Below are 17640 nucleotides of genomic sequence, written 5' to 3'. Positions count from 1 at the left end.
AAGGTCGAGCGTACCACCGTAGCTCCCGTACAATTATTATGTTGTGTATGTGAAGATGTACAGGTACGTCTGTTTTACGCAGCGAGTTGATTAAAATCTAATTAAAAATAATTTATTTCAAGTAGACCGAGGTTAGGCACGTCAAGTCAGTCTGTTTGTAGCGACTCTACAATGGCAGCTATAATTAAAACAAAGAAATTGTCAACGGCTGGGTGTACGGAAAAATAAAATAAATAAATATGTAGGATACTGACGTGGTCGCGGCACGACACGGCGTGCAGGCAGGGCGAGGCCGCACAGCGCTCCGCCAGCGCCTTGCCGGCCGGGCCCAGCTCGCAGTACGCACCTGCGGCACGCGAGCGGGTAGAGCACAGTGCCTTGCTTCTGACCAGCATATGGCATTAGCAATATTATCAGGACGTCTCAATGTAATGCATGTTTTAAGAATTTAAAAAATAAAACAAGTTCGTTAACTCAAAGCAAATAAATAAAGTTAAACGAGATATTCTTTATACTACATACATACAATACAGTTAAAAAATTATGTCTTAGAATCATCAAACAAAGTTGTCTTTAAAATTCATAAAATCATTTCATTTAAAAAAAAATGGCTGCGCCCAGTTTGAGTGTATTTTATATAATAAAATTTATTTTAAATATTGTTTATTTTGAATAAATTGAAATTGAAGATAGTTATTCTTTTTGTATTAAAAGACCAGATTGTATCAAGATTTGGGTGGATATTAGTAAATCTGTTAAAATTCCATCCACAAACTAAACAGAAATTCGCTAATACGCTAATACTGCTATCTTAGGACTTATTACGTAGGTAACACTAAAACTAAATGTTATTAACTAAACAATAAGGAATGATTCACGATATACCGTGCAGGGCGACGCGGAACTGTCAAAAGGTTTTCTTGCGCCTGAACAGAGAATAGCACAGAGCTAAAGTTATCTAACATCTGTATAGAGCTACAAGCTTACAGCCCAATACTTCTATAACTAGTTAACTCTAGTTTAAAAATATGAAAATTAATTCATATTGATTAGCATCTTTGAAAGTGTATCATATTTTGCTCATCTAATCGTAGTTTAATAAATCATTCTTCTAAGATGTTTTTTTTACAAATTATTTTGATTTCTAATTAAGTGTAATGAAATGCAAGCTGCAAGGTTAATTTTATTATATGAAATTGAATTATATATTTTTACAAATTAGTTGAATACCTATTTATGCAGCACAAGTAATTGCAATCCGGCAAAAAAATATATTTTGTTCTAGTTCTGTGCTTTTCGTATAGACCCCGCCGCGCATGGTGTGTCGTGAATCAACTTTTACGAAAATAAAAAACAATAACTGACATATTTGTAATAAAAGCACATGCACGCTGGAAACAAAACGCAACACTGAGTTTATTTCAATACAAAGCATTACAACGAGAGGCTAAATAAACAAAATTCACATAATACGGCGTCATCTGCAGACAGGCAAGACTAAGTTCTCGTGACAGATGCTAATCTGTCCTACAGATCTGTCATTATAACGAGAAAAAGTCCCTGCAAAATCTTTTTTGTACGGAAGGACAGGCGATGACTGATTAGCAACTGTCAAAAATCTTAGTCAGGTTCGCTGTAATTTCTAGATCTTTTTCTTATAAAACATTCACTCTATTTTTCTACTAGGTTGGCTAAGAGTCTGTTCAGACTGAGCATCGGACTTCGTTCGCAAGCTCGCTCATTTCCCACGGAAAGTCTTCGTATCGTAAGTGTTACCATGACGACACCAAATTTACAACTTTGTCTAATCTAAATAGAGTTTGTTTTTATTTTATGCGACTATAAGCTAAACTGGTTTGTAGCCTAATCGGTTACGCAGCATCATAGCATCGCAGATCGTTCGATCTACAAAATGGGTCCGAGAGAGTCATTGAGAGATAAATTTAAAGATTTTAAAATAATGACAGTGTATAGTCAGTACATATTTGAAAATTTAATGTACGTTCATAAAAACATTTCTAAATTAAAGAAAAAATGTGACTGCAATAATTTAAACATTAGAAGTAAGAATAAACTTACAGTGCAATATACTAGGTTACATACAATTCATAATTCGTTTAAAGGAAATTGCATACAATTCTACAATAAACTACCAATTGACATCTTGGAGATGTCTCTGAAAAAGTTCAAAGTTTGTATTAAACGTAAGCTTATAGAAAAGTCCTATTATAGTATAAAGGACTACGTAATCGATAAAAAAGCTTGGGTGTAAATTATTGCTCTCACCAGGTTGCTCTTCTATTAATTTAAAATGACATTGTGAGATGGTGATAACAAAAAAACAAAAAACACCCGGCTAAGTTTGTTGTGGGCTTCTTATTAGACCAGGACGCGTTTGGAACCCTCGTAGCTTTAGTTTTAAGTTTACGAATGTGGTTAATTGACTTTGACTTATCAGAAAACGTCATACAGCGCAGTGGGTAGGGGCCGAGTTCGCATCCCAGCACCTCTAACTTTTCCAAGTTATGTGCGTTTTTGGTTACTAAAAATATCACTTGCTTTGACCGTGAAGGAAAACATCGTGAGGAAACCTGCATGCCTCTACATAATGTTCTCAAAGGTATGTGGAGTCCACCAATCCGCACTGGGCCAGCGTGGTTGACTACGGCGTTAACCCCTTCTCATTGTGGGAGGAGACCCTCGACCTGTAGCGGGCCGGTAACCGGTGAAAGAGCAGAAAGATAGAGAGGAGAGAAAGAGAGCTTTTCATTTTATTTTTGGGCAACAACCTTTCTTCGTCGAAAAAGGTTGAGAAAACTAGAATAAAGAAACCAATATCTAGCTTACATATTATTAACAACTCTTTTGGAATTAGATGAAGATACTTCGTTTCTTCACATCATCTTATTGTAAACAAACATTTCATGAAGTTTTGTGTAACGTATGTTTTAAAATTTATAAAGCAAGTAAAGCATTAATTTATATATGCTTCATTATTGTGAGGCGATAACTACATTTATCAACGTAAAACCAAAGATAGGAGGGCCCCGTTGAGCTAGGATGCTCATCACGAGAGAGTTATGTCTACCCATTATCTCGTTAAGTTCTATAGAAAAAAATACGAGTAATAGGTAGAGATAATCATCTCGTGGTGCGCATCCTAGCTCTGCTGGTCTTAGAAGAAGCCCACAACAATTTTTTTTACTATTACTAAAACATACCTAACCCAATACACTAAGAAGTGAGGAAATGATTGCATTCAATTAAAAGACTGTGGCCTTCGTACAAGATTCGTTCTCGTCGTATAACAAACTCTACACCGTCAAAGTAAAATGTACCTTATTTTATTCATTTTAGAGTCGCAAATTACTTGGCAAACAAATTTGAACTTTAAAACAATACAATCACAGAATTAAAAACATACAGGAACCTATTATTGAAGCATAAAAACCACTCTACTTTAGATTGGTTTCTCGAACAAACGGTTAGTCTCTTCATACCGTTTAGCAGTTGACAGCAATGATTTACCCTCCAATGTTCTAAGCGTTCAGCATAAAATGGGAAAATGTTTGTGAGCTAGCAACATTCCACGGGTGTAAAGAGAGAAGTGCGCGGGGCGTTTTGTTTTGTGTTCACGGTTTTCGGACACAATGCACTGCGTACAATAATGGCTGAATTATTATTCTGTATGTTCTTAATTCAATTCATTACACATAAGAATACTCGAAAACGATTCCCTGAATCTTGTACTAAGGGTACTGGTAACTTGACTTGGTTGTCACGTGAAACTGCGCGAGCATGCGGGAGGAGTTCGACACTCGGCGCGCGGACCCTAAGGCTCTGAGACAGACGCGCGACACAGCGTATACCACAGACAGCTAGGACACACGGCAGGCACATTCAGGCGACATCCACTACCGCCGGGCACCTGTACCTTATCACTAATCCTTAAGTCTTCTTAATGCTAACAATACGTGCGAAACTGTTAAAGTACTACTGGCCGCCCGCCCGCGACCGCCGCTGCCCGCGCTCTACGGACCAGTCCAAACGTTTCGCAACTGTGCAAATATATCAACACATATATATAAATTAACATATTATATTAGTAAATAGAATAAATTGCTTTGCTGAGACAATACGAATCAATTGTTTACTATAAAATATTGTAAAACTGTCTAAATAACAGTGCAAGCGCAACCGGAATTGGATAGTGAAGTTGAAAGCGTCATATAATAATGCGGAGTAATAGTTCTAAGTGCAAAGTGTGACATTTTCTTCCTACGTTTAGAATGAATGAATGAATGAATATACTTTTATTGCACACTACAAAAAGTACATAAAAAAGAGAAGTATAACAAAACAACGTAAACAATTTGGCGGCCTTATCGTTTCGTAGCTCACAACCAATGTCGAAGAGAACATGGTGGTGCATACATATACCGATAAAAAATACTTCATTACTTAAATAAATATATATAATACGTATACAACAACAATACTTGTAACTAAATAAACAAGTAACTACCAATATAAATCCCTACTAATATTATAAGGTCAATGTAAGTTTGTTTGTTACGCTTTTACTACTTAACCGATCCTCATGAAACTTCGTACCCATATTCTTGGAAGTATTGGAAGTAATATAGGATACTTTTATCCCGACATTAAACTCGGTTCCTTTGGAAGAGGGGATAAGTGGTTGACGATTTTACAACATAACTCCGACAAATTATAACCAATTTAAATTATTTTTGTACTATAGGTGGTGTTAAACTGTGGTTGGAGATAGAGCACAGAACTCTTCAGCGGACAGCAGCAAACCCCTCATTTAAGGCTTAACGATACTGAATACTTTATTTTTTTTTAGATCTAAAACTATATTTAATGCCACAACAAAAAACAACTTCAAACGCAGACGTTGTCGCGGGGAACAGCTAGTATAATATATAAATATGATATTTACTTAAAAATTATATAATAAACTAGCTAATTCTCGCAACTTCGTCTTACTTATTCGAACGCGTGAAAGTTAAATACGATTTATATAACCAAGGAGCGCCATCTAGTCACAATACTGAGAAGCCGCACTATCACTAGATGGCGCTTTATAAATCTTAGTTAACCTCAAAGATCGAATAAGTAAACGTAGATAAAAAAATCTCACACCTTGCACTCTGTATTTTTATACGCATTTATTTGTGATTGTAAATATTTGGATTGTTTGTTGTATAATAGTTACATAATACATGAATATAATGATGCTGTAGAGTATGTACATCGCGCTGTTTGAGGAAGGAGAAGACAGTTTCAGTAGCATATAGTCTATGAGTTAGCTTGTAATTAAGTGCCGTTAGACGAAGGCACGTCAGCAGCAGCTCACCCTTGTAGGGCGGCACGCAGGTGCAGTTGAAGTGGTCGGTGCCGCTGAGGCACGTGCCGCCGTTGAGGCACACGCCCACCTCGCACGCCTGCTCCGCGCTGGTGCAGTTGGGCGCCAGGCCCGGCGCGCCTGCGAACGCGGACCACAATTGAAAAGCTTACCAACTATAAAACTATGCAGAAAGCATTTGTAGGGCTTTTATAACAAGATACCGAAGTTAATATTAGATTCAACTCAGTTTAAAGTTTCAACAACAAAGTTTAAAGAATGTAACAAAAAACATTTAATCCATTGAGGTTTACTATTGATGAATTTCTTAGTAAAAACGTTGCTTGGAAGCAAGCCGCTCCGCTGTCATCTCACACAACGTAGAACAATGATTGTTAAATTGTAAAATGATGTTATATTATGGACCTTAAGACATTGACTTAACAATAATTCATTGTAAAGTTAACATCTTCCGGTGTCGGAGCGAAACGTGCGTAGAGAGTACAATTACGCTTAATTTTCATAATAATGGGATAGAAAAAGGCCTTTGTGGCATTTTACGAGACACACTTAGCTTTAAAAGTTTAAAGTGAACACAAAGCGTTGTGCAAGTCACTGACCGTATAAACTAATTATTTCTGTAATACCTACACGTATACTGAATCGCTTACCATAATATCCGAGATCGCAGACGCACAGCACTTGCTTGGATACCATCACTCCGGCCACCATTCCGGGCACTCCTGCAAATTAGGCATTTCGATTAGCACTATTGAGGGCAGACGCAAGTAGCACCGAGTGATAAGATATCTTCATGTTATGTGGAAAAGTAATATATGTGTCTTACTAACCGCTCATACACACGCAAAAAACACACACATTCTTACATATTTGTATATTCACGCGCACACAAGCTTGATATGAATGAATGAATGAATGAATTAATGATTTATTTATTTCTCCACATTACTTATAAGTACGAGTACAATATAATGTTGCTTACGGGCTATTTTGTTACACATTTATAATGTGGGGACTGATGCTTGAACTAGGTAGAACCTGTATCTCAAGCCACCAGGCCCTTTCCCCAGGATAAAGTATACAAGGATGAATATAATATAGTTTAAGTAATGTTATAATCACAGTTATTCGGTAATATTTAAATTCAAGTAAGAGTAACTTTGTGTTCTATATTTTAAATAATGAATTTCTTTATTTTAACAGAAGATTTAACTTATGCAAAGATTTTAGATTTATTAGAATGAATAGTAATAGTTTTTCATGCATGTACGCGCGTGTGTGTGTGTGTGTGTGTGTGTGTGTGTGTGTGTGTGTGTGTGTGTGAGTGAGTGAGTGAGTGTGTTTGAGTGTGTGTGTGGCTGTGTGTGTGTGTGACTGTGTGTGGGTATGTGTGTGTGTTAGGCATATGTGTATCTGAATAATGCTTTCAGTCTCATCGTAGTTTAGCCCACTTAACCAGTCATATAGTCGAGTTTTACAATTATGTATGTTTAACTTATCAATATTGGGTCTTTTGTTTACCTGATTATAAAGATAGCTCCCCAGAAAGCATGGAAAATTATGTGTAAATATAGTTTTAAATTTATTAGTCGCAAATTTTTGATAATGTCGCCTTTTTCCTATGTTATTAATTTTATTTTTATTTTGAATATGATATCTCATAACAAGTTTAAAAATGAACAATTGTCGTACCGTCAGTACCTTACTTTCACGGTACAATGACGTTGTGGAATAATAATATGGTAAAAAGCGGCTAACTTTTAGTAGCAGTCTTTGTGCTCTTTCGAGCTGTATCATATGAGTCTTTGATATAACCACTTGCAGACTCATACGCACACACACACTCGCACACATAAATATAAATTCCTAATTCTTTATAATTTAAAAAGTGTATATTAGTATATTCGTTAAAAATTAGGATTGAAATAACCTTTTATAAATAAATAAATATACTAAATATAATATAACACACATTATAGGTACTAAAATGACTGATGAATATTTTCATGATATACGTATATACGTATAAATACCAAGACACTAAAAACATTCATGTTCATCACACAAACATTTTCCAGTTGTGGGAATTGAACCCACGCCAATCGGCCATCTAAATCATCATCATCATCTTTGTATCAAAAGGGTGCAGCACTATTGTATCCATTTATTTGAATAATAAATATATGGCTATTATAGTATATACGATGGTTCCCTCACCGGCGCGGCAGTGCGAGCGCGGCGGGCACGCCAGGTCGGCGCACGCGGCCGGCGTGGCGGGCGGCGCGGGCGCGGCGACGGCGGGCGGCGGCGTGGCGGGCGCGCACAGCGGCGGCGCCAGGCCGCGCGCGCACACGCAGCGGAAGCCCGCACCGTTGTTCTCCTCCACGCAGGCGCCGCCCACGCCGCACGGGCCCGACGCGCACGCGGACATCTGTCGCGACAACCAAGTGCGTGGCTATATTAGTTAAGACTCCGCGAAAACGGGCCACCGACAGTGTCCTCAGTCCCGGTTGATCGTACACTCTCTGTAACAGCCTAACGATGCACGACGACGACTTCTGCGATGAGTGCAGTAGGCCGATTCGGCTATGCTTGCGCGTCGATACTCACAATGAGTATACAAAGTAAAAAATATATTCACTTTATATTTATTACACACATGTCATTGGCGATTCCATACAAAAAGTAGACTAATCCAAAATAAGGTAAATGTAGATATTTAACGTATTTTGCTAAACCTCGTACGGCAAAAATTTCTGCCTTGTACGGGTAAGTTCGCAAGTGGGTGCGCGGGGAGTCACCTTGTGGCAGCGCTCGCCGGTGTAGCCGGGCAGGCAGGCGCACACGAAGCCGCCGTACGTGTCGTAGCAGGCGCCGTGGCCGCAGATGCCGCGCTCCTCCTCGCACTCGTCCACGTTGGTCTCGCAGCGCGCGCCCGTGTAGCCTGTGCGGACAGGGTCAGAGCTGACTGTCAGGTGCGTGAATGTGAATGAACATCACGCGACATAATATCAGAAACTATGCAAGTCTCGTCGCAAGCTGCGTGGTTGTGCCGCTCACCCGTGCCGTCGCAGTCGCAGGTGAAGTTGTTGACGGCGTCGACGCAGCGGCCGCCGTTCAGGCAGGCGCCGCTCTCGCACTCGTCGAGATCCGTCTCGCAGTTGCGGCCGGCGTAGCCTGCGCGGACACAGCGCACTTTCATTATTTATAGTTATCATTGGCGAACCGAGCAGATGACCCATCTGAGTGCCACCTAGGTACAATAGTGGGAAACCATACTGTCACTAGATGGCGCTCTTTCGATTCCATATAAATCTTAGTTAATTACGCGATCGAATATATAAACGTAGGTAGAAAATCTCACACTCCAATAGTAAGCATAAACTTATCGCCTGTAAACAGAGCAACACTAAGCAGGGTATGCGAGGGATCAGCCCTGGAAAGTGCCACCCTATGTCCATTACCTGAGGCATAGGTGTTAAGCCTCATGTGCCTATGTGCACAGGCACAGAGGCACATGAGGCTATGAGGAGAATTACACCGGAACACAGCAATGATGCTTGGCGGCAGTAAATCCTCGGAAGAACTCTGTCACGTAAGCTTTACTACTACTACTAACTATTTGGAGTCTACGTGAAACTAAACCTACGTCTTGTCAGGCGCAGAGGCATTGTGCTTTTTTTAAAAACAAACATTTAATGCTGCATCAGACCAAGCCCAGATGAACTCAAACTCTAATTTTGTAATATCGTTGAAATAGTTTTAATATAATAATTTAAATATTTAAAACTTAAAGTAATTCTCTATTACTACATTATAATCACAAACTATCGTACAGTTTGATGAAATTTTTATTACAATTATCGCGGTAGTACAATTAAATAATTGTCGTTGGTTTATTAGTGTGATTTTTGTTATAAATAAATAAAATGGTAACGATAAAAAATTGTAATACGACATAGATAAAGATTAATCAAGATCAGATAAATGAGTACGTAGCGACTCACCCGGCGGACAGTCGCACACATACTCGTCGGCGCCAAGCGGCACACTGCAGCTGCCGTTGTTGCGGCACGGCTGCGCCACGCACTGCGGGTCCAGCGACTCTTCCAGCTCACAGTACGTGCCTGTCGCGGCAACGATATAGGTAGTTATAAACAATGGACCTAACTGACTTCCTTGCATAACGCCATAAACTTTTAATCCTTCAAAACTTAGTTAAAAATGGTTTTGTACATAAAAGAACGTTATATCAGAATGTGAGGATTAAATTATCTATAAAGAATCAGGAAACATATAGTCAAAAGCCTACGTAAGATTAAAATATAAAAGTTGCGTGTAAAGAGTTGGCTATATTGTTAATCATAGGTATACCTTTAAATCATGATATGTTAAATATAATATTATTGAAGAAACTATTTGTTCATGAATACTATGCAGTGAAGGCACTGAGAAGAATAAATAATTTTACAAGCTCTGCTGGTGAATGAATGAACCACGATATGAGGGTCTAATATTTATTAAAAACTTTTTTCAGGTAGGCCTATCCACAGCAACTTATGAAGCGTTTATAGATATACTAGCGGAGCCCAGCGCCATCTGTCGGGCTGATTTGTGAATCTAAACCATCCAGGGTGCCACCCAAACGCCAGTCCAGCCGTTTAGGAGGAGTTCAATGACATACACACGCACACAAGAAATATATATATATAAAGATGTTTCCATTATTATGAGGTGATGGTTATAAATACGTTCGTTTATTTAGACGAGCCCTGGTCAATAGGAGCATACAACAAACGCCGGTTTTTTTTTTTGGTATCACAATCTCACATAGTAAATTACCATGATAGTGCAAGGGACAAATGCACGTATAGTCCCCCCGCGAGTCCTCGACGCAGCGCGCATCGTTCTGACAGGGCTGAGACGCACAAGGGTCGCCTGCATCCACTTCGCAGTTATTTCCCGTATACCTTGCCGTGCAGTGGCATTCATATCTGCAACGACATCATCATACACAGTCCACAGGGCTAAAGTCAGAAGGGCGGTTAGTCTTATTATTTATTGATGAAGGAGTTAAATGTTCCTGGGACTCCGCCATTTCATTTAATATTCACTATTTAATTTTATACTCTAATAATAATAATTTAAACAATAAACTTACATCATTAAATTTTTAATTGAAGTCTCAAAATATATTAAATCATTTATTTCTATCTGTATTCATTCTCTTCTCGAGCAGGTAAAGATCATTATCTACACCCATGTACACCCAACAATAGAATATCATAATAGTAAATAAAAGCTGTATTTGAACTGCAAAAATAGTAGTGCTCCGATCGTCACCAAACTTTACAGGATTACTCGCCAGGTCAATCCGGAGAATCCCTGAAAGTTTAATTGAAATCGGCCCAGCCGTTTCGGAGCCTATACGGAACATACCCACACACTTTCTCTTTTATATATATATAGATTATTTATTATTTTTATGGATAGAACTTGGTAAAATACCTAAATAAGCTTAAGGAGAGAATTATCTTAATTACAAAAACCCAAAAAAAGTTAAAGAACTTCATTGATCAGTCTATTGGAATGAGCCGTACCTAGATCGTTATTCTCTTTGGCATAGAATTGTTATGGAACTATATTTCCAGCATGATTGTTGTTGAGGAGTTACGATTAATATATTTTAAAAGAAAATTAAAGTCCAGATACATTGTTTACAACTTACTTGTCATGTCTAGATATGCAGGTGCCGTGCCTCAAACATGGCTCGTTATAACAGTAATCCTTGGGTGGTATTCTTAGAACGTCTTTTCTGTCTTTACCTGAAATTAAAGCAGGTTTGAATAACTTCGATCTGTATCCACGGAATTGCTTTTTAAGCAATCTTATAACCGCTATATCTTGATGCCCTTAATAGTAAGGGCATCAAGATATAGCGGTTATAAGTATAGTTAAAAATATATAAATTAACCAAAATCTTATTTTGCAAATTGAAAAATCGAATAATCTTATCAAATTAGTTAATTGACCAGACCGTTTGAAGAGGGTCAAAATCAAGTCCAAAGGAGTCGGTTACAAATATAGATACAGGTGAAGCGTGCAAAAACATCCGAATAGATATCCTCCTCATTTTTAAAGGAAGGCTCTGAAGTGGCTTAAAAGTAGCGCAATCCTTTTTATTTTGTACAACAAAATAGGTCCCACTATCAGAAGTCCGCCGCCAAATCAAGACGTGGGGGAAGTTCGGCTCGACAAGTGGCCGTGTCTCCGTGCGGCGAGCGCGCTCACATTCGTCGGTGGTGAGCGGGCAGGGCGCGAACCGCGCGCTGGCCTGCAGCACGTGCGCGGCGTGGAACTCCAGCTGCGGGCCCTCGAGCACGCAGCCGCTGAACAGGTTGCCCACCAGCACCACGGCGCCGCCCGCCTCCAGCGCGCCCGGGCTCAGCAGCTCGGGGTTCCACGTCACGTTCGATATCACCTGCGCACGCACACACATCACATGGTACTGAGATGAAGGCGATAACTACATATGTAAACTTAAAACTAAATATGCCTATCACTGGCATTTATAAAGCGTTCATACATACGTGATAATTACGTTCGCCAACTTCAACCTAAAGCTATGAGGGTTCCAAACGCGCCCTGGGTCTAAGAAGACAATCCATTCTTAGAGCGTGTTTTTGCCATAAAAGAAACGTACAGTCCAAAAATATAACAGTTTACGCTGTGCGAAACTGAACTGAATTGAAATACTTGATGTATCAGTCACTCAGGTGTTTCAATTTTATATAAGTACATAGATTCTTTAAGTGCGCGGGTTATATTTACTTATATATATATATATATATATTTAAATTCAAATTCATTTATTTCAAGTAGGCCTAGTTTATAAGCACTTTTGAAACGTCAAGTATGTATGTTTGTAGTGACTCTACCACCGGTTCGGAAAGCAGATTCTACCGAGAAGAGCCGGCAAGAAACTCAGTAGTTGCTCTTTTCCAACATCAACATTTACAATCATTTTACTATCTTGCGGGAGATGAGAGCGAGGCTGGCTGCTTCCATTCTACCTTGTCATTGAGGAATTCATCAAATGTATAGTAACCTCGCTGTACTAGATGCGTTTTTACCCATTTTTTAAATGTATGCATTGGTAGGTCAAGTATTTTTATATTATATATATACATATATATATATATATATATAATATATATTTGAGCTGAACCCATTTAGATTCTTTAAATTCTACCGCCAGATCGCTATCTATTTATAAGAAAAAATTATTTGTACATATATACACGGTATACATGTAGCACATGAAAATCGTTCGATGACGATGGCGCGTATTCCATAATTTTTGTTCTCCCAAAAGCACCTCAACGCGCCTAAAGAAGTTTTCACTTCGAAAACGCCATGTAAAACTGAATTGACCCTACACGACGCTGGAGACGGTACCCTGGCGTCACGGGATTGCCCGCGGCGTCTCACCTGTGTGTCCTTATCGACCTCGAGCAGCAGCGAGGGCGGGTTGGGGCGGTAGCGCAGCGCCACCCAGTGCCAGCGGTTGTCCAGCGTGGCCTTGCCCAGCGCCACGTCGCGCGCCGCCTGCCCCGGCCGCGCCCACGACACCACCACCTGCTCGTACAACGCCGTCACGTACAGCGTGTAGCCTTCGAACCGCTGCGAGAACAGCTCGCCGCCTGCGGAACGAGTACATCGCTAAGTTTATATACTTCTAATCTGTCAAATTCATATTTTCTTCATTCATATAGGCCTATCACGGGCCCTTATAAAACTTATAACTACGTTCAACAACTTTAACCTACAGCTACGAGGGTTCCAAACGCGCCCTGGTTCTAAGCCCATAACAAACTAAGCCGGAGGAAATGGGAAAGTTTATCTGCTTGTTTCGGTCCAACTGCTGCACCGATCTTGATGAAACAAGGTACAGAGATAGCTTGCATCCCGGAGACTAACTTTAGGTATTTCTTGTCCTTACTAGCCGCCCAGGAACCTTTACCGTGGGATGTTAAAAAAATAACGTAGGTATCCATAGGTAGGCGAAATTTTGCACAGAGTAATATGCTTGCATCCTCCTGGATCCATCCTGGATTTTAAACCCCGAAATTAACGCGGACCAAATCGTGGGCAGATGCTAGTTAGCTGCTCTTTAATTTTTGTATTTATTAGATTAATGAAGAGAGTTTTCAAATTTAACTCCATAATATTCGAAGAAGATCTCTTATGGTATAAAATGAAAAATAAAACATGTACATACATCATTTAATAAAATACATATTCCTATGTACGCATAGAATGACATTGTATGAGCACCAGTACATTCCATAAGCGCAATAAGTGTTTAACGCAAAAATGCTAAAGATTTTTAAAGGTTATAAAAGGTTTGAGCGGAGCTTTGAAGGCTGGAGGTTATTGCATTTTCAATTGTGTTCACATTGACCATAAATTCCATTAAGCGTGTTACAAGTTATAAATACTTTTATTTCTTTCGTTGTTTATTTATTTATCTTTAGTCTAGACTTATGTTGAAAAGCAGAAATAGTTAAAGGGCATCTATAAAAAGTGTCTAGGCCCGTTTATTAGCGGGAAACAATGCCCTCAGGCCAAAAGTCCGGAATGAGGTCTTTATACCGGGCCAGAACAGTAAGCAAGTAGGAACTGAAGTTTATCCAGGGTCGGGGATATTGAACCCTGCGATTACTTCCATCTGACACACGTTCGTAGACGTGTCCGGGATATAACCTATGACGTCACGCTTGAGTGCGGTCAGTATTATTGCGAAATATTCACATTTAATTGCAAATAACGTGATATCACAGTTATGCCGTGAAGAGTTGTAGGTACAAAATCATTTATGAAGACTTCCTAGAGAGTGCGAGTGAGAAAAGTGCTAATGAAAAGGTCGGGTTCCAAGCGCCAAGGCTCGACTTATAAACTTTTCAGTGCGGAACTACTGAGATCATATTTCAACTGATCGTAGTCTAAGGTCTGTCACGCTCTAAATATGCTTTTCATCAGGCTTGTGTTTTGTTATCTTTCGATTCTTCAGCTGGAAGTCACCTTCGTAAACTGCCATCTGTTTTTCGCGAGGTGAAACAGTTCAGTCATCACTTTCCTCTGCCTATTAATGTCCCATAGCTAGGCACAGCCCCTACTCCCTTAGGAGATACTTCTCAAAGACTATCACTATCACACGCTGCTCTAATGTATGGGTTTAATGATTATTTATATATCTTAGTTGTAATGTACAGGACTGACGCTAATAAGTTCTTCAAGGCACGGGGGCTAAAGACAACTTCCCAATTGATTACTTGATTGATACTGACAGAAACACCGCATAGCAATTTTTTTTGCCTCAACCGAGATAACGTGCCACTAACTGGCTCAAGGAGTTTGTTAAACAGTTCGATGGAACTCACAATTCCCGTCGACTCGGGGTTATTTCGTAGCCAGGAGTTTATATGCGATCAACGACTTTTCTTCCGGTAATATAATGATAATTTAATCCATGCAATTCTAAAAAGATTTCGACCACATAAACTGAACGTTTCTTATTGGATTTCTATTCCATAACTAAATTTATTTTTAAACAAGATCAGAATTTGTCGAGATAAAATATTTGCGAATCGAATACTCGTTATTCCAAACGCGTTTTATTTCACAAAAAATAAATATAATCAGCCTTACTTCACTAAAGCAGGCACCTGATAATTGCAATATCAGGAAAAAGTGGTCGTCTCCTCGCCAGGGAGTAGCAAGCGCAAACTAACTCCTGCTTTACTACTTTTTCAACGTGTCAAGAATTCAAGTTTCGGCTCGCTGCCGTGTACGAGATTGATGCCTCCGTTCCGCTACGTTACGCTTTTAAAAGTACTTTACTATTTACCGCAGAATGTGTCTTTGAGTTGATTAATTAACGCTTTTTATAAATACTTAGTTACTTCCTTATTAGTAGGTATTTATAATTCATGTCATTAACACCCATTCATATCATCCACTTTACAGTGATCGAATGCAGTAGGATTATTCTGTCCTATTACAATATTGGTTTCGGTAGTTGGTAACTAGTGACGTGAAGTTATTTTTCCGAAGGGTGACCTGAGTTTTACCTGTGTCTAGTAATACATGCTGACCCATAAACTAACTCAGGTATAAGGCAATGCATGTATACCTTTTCCCTCGGATTTACTTTTTTACTTTGTTTTTTTTTTTTTTTTAATATAAATATTATCAATTGAAATAACACCCGCATCAACCAACTCAGAATGTGTTGGTTGCCATATAAATGAAAAAAAAATGCAAATTATTAATTCTTGTTAGATCGACTCCTTAGTGTACTAAGAGAAATCATCATCAAATTATTAGTATATATAACAACTATATACTTACTTTTAATTGAAATTTAGCATAGAGATATATATGACCAAAAAACATGAAGTTTTTATATCTAAAAATATTCTGACGAAACGTTTTATTGAACCCATCGATCTTGCGATTTTTCCAATTACTTTGCAATTTCTTTTGGAGTTGTATAAAAACTTTATTAAGTCGTTAATGCGAGGTATTTTAAAGGTACAAAGGACTATTAGTTTTGCCTTGACCGTGATAATCGGCGGGTCCGGTGTGCGGCGTGAATAATAATCGCCGATAACTTTGGCTTCGTGTTCCATCACGCGTGTTGACGAACTGTTTATTGGCTGTCGCGAATATCAATATCGATAGCAATTGACAGGTCTGCATGCGACGGCGTTCCAAGCCCACCCTTCATTGCCCACGTACGGAAAAACGCATTTATTTCAAGTAGCCGACTTATTATTTGTGTTTTTTGGACTACGGCCTTAACCCCTTCTCATTGTGGGAGGAGACCCGTGGCCTGTAGTGGGCCGGTAATGGGTCGATATGCTGATGATGATGATGATCGATCTGATGTTAAATTATATGATATCCGTTGCGTTGTTCTGCAGAGAACTCTTTCAATGAAGTAAAAATCTTAAAAATAATATGTCTATAATTGATGCAGCTATGGAATAATATCACTGATACGTATATAGGCGTGAATTGGATAAATCATGCTACTTTGTAATGAAAGATTGTTATATACAGTTCAACAGTCTCACCAACGCAAGTCCTGAAGCTGAGCCCGACGAGCTGTTTGAGCGAGAAGGGCTGTGCGAGGCGGATGTAGGTGGAGCCGTTGAAGTACGCCTCGGGCCTCTCGGAGGGGCCCAGAGGCCCGGCCGCCTCCGCGCCCGCCCACGCCGCCGCGCCCAGCAGCAGAGCCAGGCAGCCTGGAACGAGGAACATCATGTGTTGTGTGAAGCAGTTACTTTCAAGATCTGGTTAGCGTGGTCAATTCTTGGTAGGCACTCGGCATTGAGGACGCGCCGTGGTGTGGTCTTGCTTTTAAATCTACCTACAAGGCATACTAAGGCCTTAGACCTTATTTTGTTATCTACAAGGACTTTTGTATCTTACCCCACTAAAAGTCAGCCCTTGTCTACAATCTCACCTGGTAGTAAGTAATGGTAACGGGCTAACCTTGGGGCTATTATTTTTTTAATTCACATATACAATACAATAGCACACTAAACAGATCATGACCTAAAATAAAATTTCAAGTAGGCCCAGTTTATATATAGATTTATAATTAAAGATGTCAAGATCGCAGGAGGAAACCAACTCGTTATAAAGGGAGAACATGCTAACAACAGGATTGTAGAAATGTGTTATTTTTATATTCGTTAAGACTTTTATTGTCTTTATATATATACACTCATAACCCTAATCTGTAATTGGTATCAACACGACATCGTACCGTAACGTTAAATTTCGAAGCAGCACATCATTCTTCACGAAGGGTGGTAAATTGCCTCCCACTAGACCAGACTAGAGAAAATTCAGCAATTATAAATTTTCGGGACCTCCCACATGCAAACTATACACTGCATTAGACTGATCAATGACGCTTCCGCCACTGTCAATGCTCGAGCCTCGCCGAGAGCCCGGCTAATCGAGTTAGCATCGATTAGACGGGGGCCCGGGATCGATCCCAGACTCGCTCGTTAGCGAACGAACGCTTTTATTAATAAAATAGCGAGTGGAAAGCGCGCGCCATGGGAAAGCCGGCGAAACTCGCGACTCCACGATATGGGAACCGACCATTCCGTGATACAAGATAGTATTGTTGCTCGTAAGCGATATGAAAGTTTGGCATGTTTTCCAATAGC

At 39.5% G+C, this 17640-nt stretch overlaps 1 protein-coding gene across 1 annotated transcript in view; it reads right to left on the bottom strand.

The window, feature by feature from the left end:
- Positions 1-17640, bottom strand: part of LOC120637894 (protein crumbs-like) — a 64033-nt gene that overhangs the window by 21915 nt on the left and 24478 nt on the right. Inside the window, 12 exon segments of the mRNA XM_039909951.1 lie at positions 255-346; positions 5381-5509; positions 6040-6111; positions 7607-7820; positions 8191-8333; positions 8450-8566; positions 9397-9516; positions 10232-10383; positions 11118-11214; positions 11681-11870; positions 12881-13092; positions 16531-16701. Of these exon segments, the coding sequence (XP_039765885.1) occupies positions 255-346; positions 5381-5509; positions 6040-6111; positions 7607-7820; positions 8191-8333; positions 8450-8566; positions 9397-9516; positions 10232-10383; positions 11118-11214; positions 11681-11870; positions 12881-13092; positions 16531-16701 (1709 nt within the window).

This window comes from Pararge aegeria, chromosome 4 (assembly GCF_905163445.1).
Source record: "Pararge aegeria chromosome 4, ilParAegt1.1, whole genome shotgun sequence".
Classification (NCBI taxonomy): domain Eukaryota; kingdom Metazoa; phylum Arthropoda; class Insecta; order Lepidoptera; family Nymphalidae; genus Pararge; species Pararge aegeria.
Note: the sequence above shows the minus strand (reverse complement) of the source record. Positions and strands in the feature narration are given on the sequence as shown.